This window comes from Olea europaea, chromosome 5 (assembly GCF_002742605.1).
Source record: "Olea europaea var. sylvestris chromosome 5, O_europaea_v1, whole genome shotgun sequence".
Lineage (NCBI taxonomy): Eukaryota > Viridiplantae > Streptophyta > Magnoliopsida > Lamiales > Oleaceae > Olea > Olea europaea.
The window spans coordinates 10098393-10113968 of NC_036241.1; the positions used below are offsets into that span (position 1 = coordinate 10098393).

The 15576-nt window shown below is 34.0% G+C and overlaps 1 protein-coding gene and 1 long non-coding RNA gene across 2 annotated transcripts; one reads left to right on the forward strand and one right to left on the reverse strand.

The window, feature by feature from the left end:
• Positions 1-712: 712 nt before the first annotated feature.
• On the reverse strand, positions 713-2808 carry LOC111394587. The gene is made up of 2 exons (XR_002702647.1): positions 2575-2808; positions 713-1318 (listed from the first exon to the last, which is right to left on the reverse strand). It is a non-coding gene; the product is annotated as an uncharacterized LOC111394587 (long non-coding RNA).
• A 1495-nt stretch (positions 2809-4303) lies between these two features.
• LOC111394586 (diaminopimelate decarboxylase 1, chloroplastic-like) lies at positions 4304-11912 on the forward strand. The gene is made up of 8 exons (XM_023020485.1): positions 4304-4866; positions 7659-7833; positions 8551-8700; positions 9398-9559; positions 10030-10215; positions 10755-10877; positions 10952-11041; positions 11637-11912. The coding sequence occupies exons 1-8, from the start codon at positions 4385-4387 to the stop codon at positions 11715-11717; spliced, it is 1449 nt and encodes a 482-aa protein (XP_022876253.1). The 5' UTR covers positions 4304-4384; the 3' UTR covers positions 11718-11912.
• Positions 11913-15576: the final 3664 nt, after the last annotated feature.

Consider the following 15576-nt stretch of genomic DNA (forward strand, 5'->3'; position numbering starts at 1 on the left):
TATTTTCCATGGAAATTGTCACTTTTTCCATGGAAAATATTGGATTTTTTCCATGAAAATTTGTCAATGAATGTTCCATCTTTTAAATAAATTAAAGACATAAATTCGGCCAAATCCTAATCAATCCTAATTAATATAGCAGTTAATTTATGGATAAAAACATGCCAAGATTTGGTACGAAAGATGCATAAACACTGTCGAGATGAAATAATTATCCCTACCAATTCAGATTACTACCAGTTAAATATTCTTCTTTGCAATCAAAAATAATAATCAGATAATCAATTCAATAAATAATGATGAAATTTCGTCCAACGTATTACATAAAACGAAAATGAAAAAACCCGTAAAATCTCTATCATAAGAAAATAGGAAATAAAATCAACATAAATGTCATACTTTCACATATGTTTGTTGAATTATCCAAGCACGTGGTCTTAAAATAGTGGAGGCGGATCACAGCCCAGAATCTCAAATACTAAATCACGCATGAATTCTTCATCAGTCAAACTCATAAATACTCTAGCCAGACTCTCATCCGATCGAAAAATTTTCATTACTTGCATTATGTCACTCTTTTCTATACTCATGCCTTGTAATTTTTCTAGAACCAACTGCCAATTGATGTGGTTTAGTGTATCTAATGTCCCTCTACAAGCTTGCTTACTATAACTTTCAGCACAGTCTGATGAATTGAAAACTACAACTGATATGTCCTATCCAAGGAAAAAATTTAGATAAACTTGACAGCTTTTGTACTCTATTCTCTTGCAATAATTGTAATTTATTGTTGGCACAAAATCAATACTTGTTAAATTGCTATTTCTGCTGCTGTAAAATTCAACTAGCAGAATTTTTTAGCTAACGTGAGAAACATGTTAGTTCCTAAACATGTCAAATTATTGCGGTACTATATCTTCAATCTTTAAGCTGCTGTTAGAGAACCTATCATAATGATGCAGCGACCTCAATCCATGAATGGAAAGCACTTACATACTCCAAATGTTAGCTCATCTCTGCCTGGGACAGCTTTGGGTTGGTGTCCAACTAGTGCTGGAACTATGAAATCCAATGGGTTGGTCACAAGGAGTCTGAGCCCAAAAATTGTCAGTTCAAACCCGCTGTATAACCAACTTCATTACCAACCCCAAGAGCAATTTGGCTCCAGCAGTAGTGCAATGGATTCTCGAGGAACTATCTGAGGGAACAGTTTGTGGAATAAAGCAAGTACATCACCGAAGCTTTCTGCCGCTACTTTTCTTGGACTCTTCTCTGGTCTGGGCACCAACGGTGCTTCTGGATCGTCATCTCCAGTAGACTGGAACACAGGCAACTCAATGTCACAGTTAGATTACACTAACATAGACTGGAGTTTGGATCGTGGGTCTAGCTTGAGGCCCGGTGAGTTGTGGTCTGGCACACATTCTAACAGGTATTGCCTCATGGGTTCAGGCTTGTTTAACAGCTAGACGAGAAGATATTTTCTACGACATTTTACTTTCATCAAGGTATAGATCATTTTCTTCACTTGAATTCAGTTCATTAAATTTGTAATAGGTTTATATGTTTTGTAGGAAGGAAAACGAAGTTAAAACTTATACACTCTTCATCTGTTGATGTCAAATCCTAATCCCGATTTCTCTGGGCTTTATGTATCATAAAACAAACATGCAGGAGCTCTGTCCAACTCACAACTTTGCTAAATTCCCAAGAGAAAAATCCATGTATGTTCTCACATGTTCCTTTTCTACGTAAGCAACTTAGGGGAATAAGTAATACCAAATTTACGTTAGCTTTTCCATTTGCTATCTAAACTACCCAAACAAACTGTTCAGTTTTCAGGTTCCTTCAATTCAAACATTCTACTGAACAGGCTCAGCAAAACCATCAAGAAAATTAAAGGGAATTAGGTAAATCCCGAAGTTACTACTCAAACCAAGAATTATCTTAAACTTATCCACATTAAAATCCAGAATCATCAAAATTTAAGCTTCAGCTAACGTCAAAATAACAAATAATTCAAGAATACGAACAGATAATCAGATTTTTATCTAAAACGATAAAAGAAAAAAAAAACAAGCTCAGGTATAGATCCGAATACCATGGAAATTAAGATTCACGAGCAACAGAACGATGAAATCTGGATGTACCTTAGGAAATTTGGAAACCCAAGACAGAGAAAGCTTGCTGAGAGATAAGTATCTTCCAAAACGTATAAAATAATATTAATATCAAAAATCAGGTGGAGTGTTATGTTTAATTCTATCAGCAGCTCCACCTTACAGAACCCAAGTTCTCTCTCTCTATAATCCTCATAATGTGCGTTTGATAAATAATGACTCATACATCACAGAAATAGAATTGGGGGTGATTACAGATGAGAAAAATTCTGGAATTCATGTTCCAATACGTATCCAATCACGTGGAATCTCGAAATCCAAAAAAAAAAAACAGAAACAAAATTGGAATCTGCAAACTTGAAATAATGAGGACCCATGAAAAAACGAACCTAAAACATAGAGAATCGACAAAACTGAAGCATCAAGAATATGGGGGTTTGATTGTTAAATTAACCTCAATCTATGCAGTCACCGCCTCGTTGCCAACCTTTCGCACTGATTTCCCCGGAGGCAGATCGTCGATTCTTCTTCCTAGTTCGGTTGAATAGATGAGAGAGTGAGACGCCTTCCTGGTTCCTTTCAATCAATGAGAGCAGGTTGAATGGATGAGAGAGAGGCTACGTGGGTAGAGATGAAAGACAGAGAGAGAGATATTTACGTGGGTTGGTTAGGAAGGGTTAAATTCCATGGAAAATAAAATCCACCCTATCCCAAGGAATATATTTTCCTTGTTTTTAAGGAAAATGTGGTCACGTGACCAAAACAAGGAAATTATTTTCCTTGGAAAAAATTGTTAATCAAACAAGACAAAAGTAGGAAATTAGGTGGAAAAAACCCATTTTCCATGGAAAATGTGTGCAATCAAACGCACCCTTATATTTCTTATGGACCCATGACAACTATATTTTTATTCTTATTCTTACAAAAATAGGAAACAAATGCCCCCTAAATTTCACATTTTATGATAATCACAACTTTTCAATTATATATTTTATCCTTGTTTGAACCTTATTTTTTAAAATATACATGTAAACCTAATTTTTTTTTTTTTATAATTTTTGACCACACATTTCTAATCAATCTACTATTTCAAAATACTTTCTTTGTCTAAAATGGGGCTTAAACAAGGGCTTTATCAACTTTTATTAAAATTACTAAAAATCTTATTTTTATCTAAATAAAAAAGGGCATAAATAAATGATTTTTAAAAACTTGATTTTTAAACAATCAACTCTTCAATTAACATTTTTTTTGTTTTAAAAATTCAATATACTTATTTATTAATTTGTTTCTTGGCTTCTAAATGAGTCCATACGAGCAGGCAAAAAATTTGTACACAAAAATCAACTTGACTCGTGTGTGGGATGACCGAGTCCCATTTGACATCCCTAAATTTTAATTGTCAGTTTATAATATTTTTCAATCGTAAATATCTCATCAAATTACATTATTTTTGTTGGATACATAATGTCGTACAAATATTTTATATAATCTAGAAATATCTTAACCAGAATATTAGCTTTACCTTCTTAAAATTCATTTTGAGTATAGTTAGCTACACCTTTATTTGGTAAAAATACGAGAATTATGTAAAAAAAAAAAAAAAAAAAAAAAAGGGAAAATTAATACAAGACTCTCAAATCTTTCACATGGTGTAGTTAGGAGTTTTGAATTTTAAAAATTGACATTAGTCTCAGTTCATTTAAATTTGTCAATTTTGGTCCTTACAAATTGAAAACGTCAATAATATTGACGAAAAAAATTGTTTGTAGCTTTCAATCGTATTGAAAAATAACTGATTTTTTGATTTTGTCTTTCAATTTTAAGTCACTTGAAAGTTATATGCGATTTTATTAAAGTGATAAAACTTTTATGGTTGAGATCTCATGAATCATGACCATACCATGTCAAAAATCGAAAGTTAAAAGTTCTAGACGATGAAATTGATACATAATTGAAGTGAAATTCAATAATTAATTTTAACTACACATTTTAAAAAATACATTTCATTAACTGATATCAAAATTCGCTAAAATTTGTCATAAAATCTTTTCAAATAATCCCAAAGTATCCAAATTTTTCAGGAAAAAAAAAAGGGGGAAACGAAAATGGAAAAAAGGGATTTTTCTTTCAAAATTCAAAATCCCCAACCACCCCAAAAACCTAATAAACCTCGGCTGATATGTCCGTCCAATGTTACACTCGCTTAAGTCACTGTAGACTTTGACTGTTGTCAGTTGCCTTTTCTTCACTTTCCCCCAACAATGGCGGCTACAAACCTCGTCTCTCAAACCCCTACAACCCATCCCACAAAATCCCTGAAATCCCCATTTACTTGGTTTCCTATTAAACCCATTTCACCCTTCAAACTCAAGCCTACTTCAAGAATCGCCTCTCTGTGCATACGGGCAGTTCTGTCCCCTGCCGAGCACAAAACTCAGATTCTCCAGCACTGTTTCAAGAAATCTGAAGATGGGTATTTGTATTGTGAGGGAAATAAGGTTCAGGATGTTATGGAGGTTGTGGAAAAGAGGCCTTTTTATCTATACAGCAAACCGCAAATTACTAGAAATGTGGAGGCATATAAAGAGGCTTTGGAGGGTTTGAATTCTATAATTGGGTATGCCATTAAGGCTAATAATAATCTTAAGATTTTGGAGCATTTGAGAAAATTGGGATGTGGAGCTGTTTTAGTTAGTGGGAATGAGCTCAAATTGGCTCTCCATGCTGGTTTTGATCCGACAAGGTATTAAATTTATGCTATAGTTAATTTTTAAGTTTTAGTTAATAATTTGATTGTTTATCTTTTAATTGGTTTGAGTTTTTGATGAAGTAAATCTTCAAGATTTCACCTTTGTAATTCTTGATCTAGATAGAAATGTATTGCATTATGTGATATGTTGAATTGTTTTTATTTTTTCATTTTTGAAGGTGAGTTCTGGTGTATGTCTACATATTTAGTAATATTGTTTGTTCTAATTAGTAGTACATGGTGCAAGAACAATGTCAAATACCTTAAAGAGGAATTTTGTCAACATGTAATTTCGTTTAACATTCATTTGGTAGCCCAATAAAGTTTTGCATGTTTTATTGAAACTTCATTGAAAACATAATGTTAATTTTACAAATATAAATTTATATCATGGAGATCGAAATTTTTATTCATATAATTTCGATGTAGTCACTCCGAACCTTGTTTAGAAATCCAACCTCCGATAATTGCAACAAAAAAAAATTTGGGTTAGGGCATGAACAATTTCATTTAAGCTACCATGAGATAAACAGATTAATCATTATGAAGAAAGCAAATATGGTATGTGAACGTTTTTATCAAGAAAGAAAGAGACCAGCATAAACATCTTAAAGCCCAAGAGTTGCAAATGAGAAAACTCAACATAACATGTTAGGGGAACGTTTGGGAAGTGTTTATAAATGGTTATATTAAAAATAGATGGAAATGAGTGATGATAAACAGATAGTACTTATAGGTCTCCATAGATAAAAAAGCAATTTGAGTATTTATAAATCATTTATAACCATTAGCCAAACATAGGCTAAGAGTGTCAATGTATAAAAGTAGGATGATAAGCTCTAGAAATAAGTACTTACGGAAAACTGTAAGCATAATTGTGGAGTTGCACCAGAGGGATCTGATTTTTAAACTAGAAGCAACATCAAAGAAAACAGTCAGGCAAGTATTGTTGAGGCCACACATCTTCTGAGATGTAATATTACCATGCCCAATGACTGTGTTGGCTATAATAGTCCTTTCTATAAGGGTATTGGCTGATAATTTTCTGGCTAATAGCAGTTGACAAAACATGCTATCAAATTTCCAGCTATGTTGTAAGATGCCTGACAGGATTAGTTAGCAAATATTAGAAGAATTAACCTTCTCCAGTGATGTGCATAGCCCAATGATCCGTTGGATTTTAATGTCCTTTGAACAGTTGATCTCAAGTGTGCCCCTGGAAAGGAAAAATAGAATCACATTAGAAGAAGGAAATAACAGCCAATGTTTCGGAAGCGGACAAAAAAGGGAATACAGAAAATCATCTTGCTTAGCTATTTTTTTTGCTCCCCAATTTCTAAAACTCATTTTTCCTCAAACTTATTATCAATCACACATTTCATGGGAACCAGAACTTTTATCGACTTTTAAACTATACATTATATCAGTTTTTATCAAACTCTACTAAAAATATATTTTTTAGCTAAACCAGATAGGGGCTTGATCTGTTCTTTTATAGATTTCTAAATTGTCCCAAAATTTACAGCATTCAACTCCCATTTTATTGAGTAACAGTGTTTTTCAAATGGCAAGGTTGATTAAAAACTAATTCACATCCTCTACCTCCCCTTTTTCCTCGCTTCATATGTTATCATATAGTTTATGACTTACAGATCACTCAGCAGTGAAAGAGAAAATACTGACTAAGAAAGAAGAAAGAGTTCACAGTGCTCAATATCAAGGAACTCATTTGAATGAAAGCCCCAGGGATTGTTCTCTAATCTTCAAAATGAGTTGAATAAGTCCTAGGAAACATAGTAACAAAAAGTAGGTCCAGCAGTTCTTTCATCTGAAACCTTCATCCTTTGCTCTTACAGATCACTCAGCAGTGAAAGAGAAAATACTGACTAAGAAAGAAGAAAGAGTTCACAGTGCTCAATATCAAGGAACTCATTTGAATGAAAGCCCCAGGGATTGTTCTCCAATCTTCAAAATGAGTTGAATAAGTCCTAGGAAACATAGTAACAAAAAGTAGGTCCAGCAGTTCTTTCATCTGAAACCTTCATCTCAGAAATCCCTACCTGAAAATGTACTTTGCATTGTTGTGATTTTCTCCAAAAAAAGAAAGAAAGGATTTGGAAAGAGACCGTTTCATGTAAATGGAACTACTTCTGTCACTATTGTATTTTTCAATACAATGTCAAGTATTGCTCTCTACAAGATTCTTGACTTTGTAAACTCTGCCAACATTTTCTAAATATAATAACATGCTGCCAATTTTTCAATCAAAAGCAGTAACGCAATTGATGAGGATAAAGATAAGAATAAAGATAAAATATAGATAGTATTTAGATATTATTTTAAAAGTAGAGTTTGATTTAAAATATTTTTTTTAGATTCGATTAAATTATATTTAATATTTTGAGAAAGTTCTAGATTAGTAGATCTTTTGATATTAATTAGTTGCTTATATATAGAGGGCTCATTCATTGTAGTAGGTACTGTTGAATATATGATACTTTGATTTTCTCTTACCCTAATTCTTCTTCTTGGATCCCCCATTTCTTCTAGTTGTTCGTTGTCAAGTTGTTACGCTCCTGCATTAGAAATAGCGTCCTTTCAGATTTGCGCCTGCACACACATGCAAGTGGCTTTAAATGAGATAACATGGCTCCATGCACTAGGCCTACAGCCAGCTATTTTACACTTGATATATCTTGGGTTTCTTATTTTAATTTTGTTTGGGGGTGTGATGTACTGTAATGCTCTGTCAGCTTGAAAGGTGATCTATCAATATCTTATGACAGGTGTGTCTTCAATGGAAACGGAAAAATATTAGAAGATCTAGTCCTAGCTGCTCAAGAGGGTGTTTTTGTAAACATTGATAGTGAATTTGATCTGGAAAACATTGTAGCTGCAGCAAGAATTGCTGGGAAGAAAGTTAATGTTCTACTACGAATTAATCCAGATGTAGATCCTCAGGTACCTAGAGTGACTTCCTGTAACATGTTAAGACGCTATTTCATATCAAAATGCGAGATTAATATGTTCCACGTCTATATCTTTTAACAGTTTAAGGATCCAGAGTAGAAAAAGGGTCATGCTGTTGTAATTAAATTTTGTTTGAACCATTAAATTGTTTATGCCGTGAGTGATTTAAAATCTCAAAGATAAGTCTAAAAGGGGAATTGTCCGACTTGGGTAAAATTAGCTTGTTGATTTGGACATACAAGTAACATACTTCACTATTTGTTATTATTTGTTAGAACTTTGAATGTAATAAACTTATTGCGCTGTTCTAATCAGGAAAAAGAAATATTAATCTGATTAATTTAGGCACTCCACCATCTTCAATGCTACCTCACGTGGTCATGTAGCAAAAATGTTGTTAAACTATTATGCCTTACACTGTTGTTCTCATACTTCGTATATTTCAACTCAAGAAGAGAATGCTTCAATCTTACATTGGCGTTTTGTTGCTGGAAACACGTTGTTATTCTAATTAGCATGGTCAACCATAGCCAAAAATTTTCAACTACCGTTGCTGACTTCACTATGGATTTGTAAGCTTGCTTCCAGATAAGATCCTTGTCAGATTTGCATCTTTGGCTTTACAAAATGCTAATTTTATTGCATTACTTGTAATATTTATTCATGGAATGTAATTATCGAATTGCATCTACTGCCTGTTTGTATTAGGTCCATCCATATGTTGCCACTGGGAACAAGAACTCCAAATTTGGTATCCGAAATGAGAAGCTGCAGTGGTTTCTAGATTCTGTGAAGGCACATCCGCAAGAACTGAAACTTGTTGGTGCCCACTGCCATCTGGGGTCTACCATTACAAAGGTATTCTTCTTAAAGTTAGCTGTTTGGTGTTTAGTTGTTCCTAATGAATATGACTCTGTAACTCTGCTAATTTATTATTTTGAAATAATACCTCATACCTGAACTAACTATTTTTGCACTCGCGAGATTTCATTTGTTGGAGTTTTAAGAGTGTACACGTTTAGATCCATGATTCTTATTCGCCACTAACTTCCTATGCCAACTCCTAAGATAAGGAAAGTGAAAATAAAAGAAATCGAAGCTTTTTTTTCTTTTTTCTTTTCTTTTCTTTTCTTTTTTTTTTTTTTTTGGCTTTCCAAATTCATATTGTGGCAAAAAGTCTGGCTGCAGCATTTAACCAATTGAACCAAGCCTTTACTTTTTTATTTGTGGACACTTCTTTTTGATCCACACATCATTACCGTTCTTCCCAAAAGAGAGAACATTTGTAATTTTGATGTTTTTCATTTCTATCTCTGCATAAATATCTTTTGTCTTTTTGGAAAAATGAAAATTAAGTTCTGTGCATCTCTTTCTTGTCTTCTGTCAGTACTTACTTCCATTCTCAACCCACTTACTTCCATTCTCAACTTTTTTTTGTATGATGCACATAGTTCTCATTGTTGACAGTCAAAAAACTTAGGCATTTATCTGCATTTATTTTATTATTTAAGATTGTTGAATAATAATACATGATATGAATTGATTGTTCCTCCAGGTTGACATTTTCAGAGATGCTGCAGTCCTAATGGTGAACTACATCGATGAAATTCGAGCCCAGGGCTTTGAAATTGATTATTTAAATATTGGAGGTGGTCTAGGAATTGATTATTATCATACTGGAGCAATCCTTCCCACTCCTAGAGATCTTATTGATACTGTAAGTACTATAACTTCAGTTAGATCCAACTTCATTCTTCATGGCATTTTAAATCAGTGAGATCTTTCATTCTGCTTGCTCTTGACGTAGTTCTTTCTTCATAAGGTGTAATGCTCTTGTACTTCGGCGGAAATAGCACTATCTTTTTAGAATTAGTCTGTCTCGAATATGTATCATATTGCATGAGATGCCAGGATACATTTAGATGCATTGTCATCCTGTGGGGTACCATGTAAAGGTTGATATAGCCCTTGTTTGAGCCACATTGTTGTCATAAGAATGCATTTTTGAATAATGTATTAATGGAAAATGTGTGGTTAAAAAATAGAAAAAGTTTTGAATTTGCATGTAATATTATTTTATTGAAAAATGTATGGTTGAAATAATATTAATTCACTGTTTAAGAATGTATTTTCTGAGGGAACGTGGGTCAAACAGGGCCATAATCATGTCATGGATGTTTTCTGTAGGTTCGGGAGTTGGTCCTTTCACGGAATCTTAATCTCATCATTGAACCTGGAAGATCACTTATTGCAAATACTTGCTGCTTGGTAAATCGTGTCACTGGAGTCAAAACCAACGGGACCAAAAATTTTGTTGTAATTGATGGCAGCATGGCGGAACTTATTCGTCCTAGTTTGTATGGAGCTTATCAGGTAAGATTTCTATTACTTTTAAATTAATCGGTATATAACATCTGCATGTATTATTTTTTTATTTATATTATTTATTATTTATTTATTTTTTTCATTTTCTAGAACTCTTTCATAACTTTCACTTTAAAACTCTGTTTTATTGCAACTCAATAGTGAAGTTCCGATCTAATTTTACTTACAAGTGAATTAAACCAACTTAATATTAATCAAGAAAATATCCTACAGTCCAAATAGCCTGTGAATGATTGATAAGCCATTAATGTAATTATGATATCTAAGGTTTGTTTCGTATTTCTTTCTGAGCACTGAGGTACTCAATCAGCTTGCTCTCTAATGCAATGATAAATTCGCTTAAAATAAAAATAAAAATAAACCCTCTCTTTGGTTTCAGTTGCTATTTATTGTGTTTTTGGAAAATATGAATTTCCTACCATGACGAACCTGGCGCTACATATCATTTTATTGTATAATTTTTCTGCTTGCTTTGAGAGTTTCTGTGTCACTGATTCTGATATGGACTGAATGACTTGTTATTGCAGCACATAGAGCTAGTTTCCCCTTCACCCCCAGATGCCGAGGTTTCCACTTTTGATGTCGTGGGTCCTGTTTGTGAATCAGCAGATTTCTTGGGGAAGGACAGAGAACTGCCCACACCACCGAGGGTAATGTCTCTTAACCTTTTCACAAAGAAGTTGGGACAATATTATGTCATTATGCTCATTTGATTTTCTTTCAGGGTGCTGGCCTTGTAGTTCATGATGCAGGTGCATACTGCATGAGTATGGCTTCAACATACAATCTCAAGATGCGTCCACCGGAATATTGGGTTAGTGAACTATTCTTGTCCCGGTTGACCTTGAAGTGATTTTTATTCTTATTTTATAGTTTAGCTACCTTGTATAACTTCCATATTTAGCTAGACAATTTACAGACTCCAGATCTGCTGCGGCCATCTCTGTCTCTCCTTAATCAAAATTTGACGCATCACTACAATTTTTGTGTCAATTTTATCAAGGAACAATTCAACCTTTCAGAAAAACTTAATTGGGTCCCACTAAAATTTTGACACTTCAAAATCATGGTGATGCATCAAAATTTGCTTTAAAGGACAGCCAAGGGGACAGCTAGATGATTTGTGTGCGTTCGTGGTGTGGATGGGAATGTATGCATTAGACTCAGCAGGATTAGACATAATACTGACAATATTGTCACACATCTTTTGCTATTTAGTCATGTTTTTTTCTTAGTTTCTTTCATTCTATCCCACTTCGTTTTCTTTTTCTTCATATGTACGCAATCTTAGTAGAGAAATTACCCACTCCATTCTGTTCATTATTTCCATCACCGGAGCTGAGAATCCATGGCTATAATTCTTTCTTCCTGCATTATCCAGTTAATTAATTTTTTAATCGATGTTCCAGGTTGAGGATGATGGATCGGTGTCCAAAATCCGTCATGGCGAGACATTTGAAGACCATTTAAGATTTTTTGAGGGCCTTTAAGTTATTGTACTGTGTAGAAGCCATTCGCCATTTTCATCATGGCACGGTAAGAATCTTGGATGTTACCACAAACAGTGCTAGACTTTATTATCATTGTGCCCTGAATGTTGTGTACCTGATTACTTTGGATGATTGAAGATTGAGTTAGTTGATTCAATAACAATATGAGTTCGTCGTGTCAAGACAAACAAAAAAATTCGAATTCTGGGAACGAAAATCTCTAGACGGCCATCTATTGAACGAAGATTGAGCACAGCATTAGGCGTGGAACAACAGTCGGTCCATTACGGTTCAACTGCAACTGCAAAGAGTACTGCATCTTCCCTAGTTGATCTGTGTTATGAATTGTAGACATCTAAAAACCAACTCTCCATGTTGAAATGTCCCAAAAATGCATTGTCCATGCAGATCTAAATAAAAACGTGGTTGATCTCTGTCCAATTACTATTGAACTGAATCTTGCGACCATAATTCGTTGCGAACTGAAACCAACATTCAAGGAATGAAAAACAAGAAATTTCGTAATTCAGCAGAACAAAATAAGTTCTAGATTTAACATAAATAATAAAATCAAACTTCGGGGACTATTTGTTGAATCGAGAAATTCATTATGCGAGCTCATCCCCTGTTTGCAAAGTGATATGCAAAGAGTAAAAATGCTCGCATGAGTGGAAGACAAGCCATTCCCCCTTTCAGGTTAGTGGAACTACCGTTGTTAAAATATACATGGATAAATATTTAAAGTATGACTTATATGCCATTGAACGTGTGACACGTAAGCAAATGAATAAAACATGAGTCTAAAATATAATCAGTTACAAACTAGCCTGTAAGAGGCCGTCACTTGTTATTCTTTCCAAATGACCCAGTTGTCCCAAAATTTTGAAGAAAATTTATAAATACCTTTGCAAAGAAAATCATGCAAATTTAAATATTTTCCTCTCAAATAGTCATTTATTCTATAATTTCAATTTGAGTATCAAAATCGGTGAGTTAATGAGGTGAAAATCCTAAGTAATTGAGAGGAATTTATTGATCAGATTTCTATCGTCAACATGCTTTAACAAAATGGAATCATTTATCATTGTTCATGCACAAAAGCCGCGCGCTTCTAATAGAATATATAGGCAGCAACTGAGTTTCTATTATTGCATCAATACAAATTCTTGGATGACATGACTCTTTATTGGGGGGAACTTCAAAAGATGGACCATAAAATGCAAGATGCTAAGCGTAACTTCGAAAATACAACTGATGGATGCTAGAACTGAAGCCATGAAAAACTTGATAAAGATCTCACAGCAATTGCATTGTCACAAGACAATCATGAAAAGTCGAAGAAGATAAGGACGATGACCCCCTTTGTTTAACAAAGAGTAGGAGGCCTTGGCTCGCACCTATATCTTCTCGACCTTTCAAAACACACCCATGTTGTAGCTCATTACGTGCTCTATCAGGGCAATCGAGAAGAAAAAAGCTACTCTAGTTTGATGTTTCTCTAAGGAACATAATTCTGCTAATTAATTTTTTTTAGGTTTTGCATTAAGTATTAGATAGCAGAAATATTAATTTATGGCTTCAGAAAGCCGTCGATTTCATGAAAATTCTTTAAATATCAGGGGTTAATTATTGGGGTATTAATTTAGAGATGCCATACTATACTACATACAAATTATCCACATATTTCATGGGACTCATTACTAGTTTTCATTAGAATTTCATTACAATGAAACCAAATACAAGCAGGTTCTGACAACTCTTAGGCTGAATTGCCCTGATGATATCTATAATTTTCTCGCGCTTCGGAGAAGATCCTAGCTTTTCAAACATGGCATTGATGCCTTCATTTCTTACTCAGTCTTTATCGTCACTTGCCGCTTCCTTTTTCTCGTCAAATGGCTGTATGCCATACACACAGCATATTGCTTCTCATGGGTATTGTCCTCCGGCCACTATTGTGAGTATTTCAAGCCAAATGCAAGTGAAAAGTCTATGTTTATTGTAATATATATGTTTTTAGCGTAAGGTAATGTGTATCATTTTCTTCTCTGTTACATGGATTCCCAATTATGCAGATGCGATACATCAATTGTGCTGCACCAACTCTCTTAGAAATGATTTCTTGCTCATAGTGGACAGGAGATATATGCCCACTTGCCGAGGTGGCATTGCCACATTAACGAAAAAACGCGATTTGACTGCTGAAAGGCAACACAACTTCAGCGTGGGCAATTGTTAGCCGGCCTAATGTGGGCAGGGGATTAGCACTGCCAACTCTCTTAGGTTCATTTCCCAAGCTGGGCGTTCTTGACCAGCCCACTAGAAATTGTGTGTCTGGTTAAATCATTTTTACATCTCCAGTCATGTGACTCATGTCAGCCTTGTTTTTAGCGACATAACTCTTTTTTTTTTACTTCAATTTAGAGCACTTCTAACCTTCTAATTTCCCTATGAATTCTACTTCTTTTCCTACAGGGGCGCTCAATATTTTCTCGTTGGCTGGCAAAATTATTTATTAATTTGGTCACTGAATTGCACTCTGTAGATAAATTTGCAGCAAGTTCATAAGATCAGGACTCGTGGAGGATTGTTAGTTGTCAACGCATATTATTACATAATGTTGGAGAAGAGAGATATTTGATGATATTTGAAGGATTTGCTAATATTGGAAAATATTATGGCTCAATCACGTTTTGGAAGATTTCCATAATTCGTTATTCTCTTTCCTTGATTGCCTCATCCTTAATAAGGCAATCTTAATGTAATGCGAATATATATGGTTCATTGTAAGCTCCAAACATAAGTGAATAATATACAAGCTCTCTTTTCTCCCGTGGATGTAGGTTGCTACACTAGCGCCAAACCACGTAATTCTTTGTGTTCTTTTTTAGTTTATTGAATTCTTCACATAATAACAGGAATCCATAGTTCCTTCCCTTCATTTCCCAAGTTCTTAAGGAATATCAACAAACCAAACAAGTGGGATCATCTAAACAACATCTAACTTGGCAAGTTTCGCAATGCAGCAGCATCATTTATCTGTCTCGTGTTACGTTCCAAATATTGTTGGGAAAGCCTGTGGAATCTCTCAAGTCCAAATTGTCCAAAAATTTCTTGACTAATGGCGTATAACTCCTGGATTTGCTCATGTCATGTTCGACGCCTAGGTAGAAGTAAGAGCAAGGAGCATAAAAACTGAGAAGTTGTATAGGGAATTCCAGGATGAGTTGGGTAGGAAAAAAATTGAAAGCGAAATTGGAAGTAATTCAGGTTTATCTCCTTCTCGAGATGTTATCTGCAGTTTCTGATCTAATACAGCAGGCAGTGCTATCTGCAATTACTTCAGATTTGCATATCTGAAACATGGCCTTGAGAAGAGTCAGAAACATGGTCATGGAAATTTCGACCTAAAATAAAGTGTTACATGTATAAAAGATTAATCTATAATTAAGAAACGCAGAAAAATTCTTCGACCAAAATTCTTCTCAAGATTCATAACAAATTGAAAAAATTGTACGGTTTAACCTTTCCAAATTTAATAAAAATGAAATATTTCTTCTTATTGTATAAATTTTTCAAATAGAATTTTAAAGAAGATAGAGTTTAATTAATTATAAAAAATGAAGAATTTAACTCTAAAAGATTCTTCAATCAATTGATTTACATCATCAATACTACTTTTGTCAAATTGCTTTTTTATTCAAATTATAAGTTTATTGGAACCCATTTTACTTGCCCTTTTTGTCAATTTATCCATGACAAGAGAAAATTCAATTTCTCTATAATTTTCAAGAAATAAAAAAATTCCTTCTAAGAAGTTGATAGCACTATCAATATCCATGTTTTTTATTTGAAGAAA

What these genes read in the sequence shown, in the direction of transcription:
- LOC111394586 (XM_023020485.1), top strand. Translation starts at nt 4,385, where the DNA reads ATGGCGGCTACAAACCTCGTCTCTCAAACCCCTACAACCCATCCCACA. An exon ending in CTAGAGATCTTATTGATACT is followed by an intron (nt 9,560 to 10,029) that starts GTAAGTACTATA and finishes TGTTTTCTGTAG; the next exon opens with GTTCGGGAGTTGGTCCTTTC. An exon ending in GTTTGTATGGAGCTTATCAG is followed by an intron (nt 10,216 to 10,754) that starts GTAAGATTTCTA and finishes TTGTTATTGCAG; the next exon opens with CACATAGAGCTAGTTTCCCC.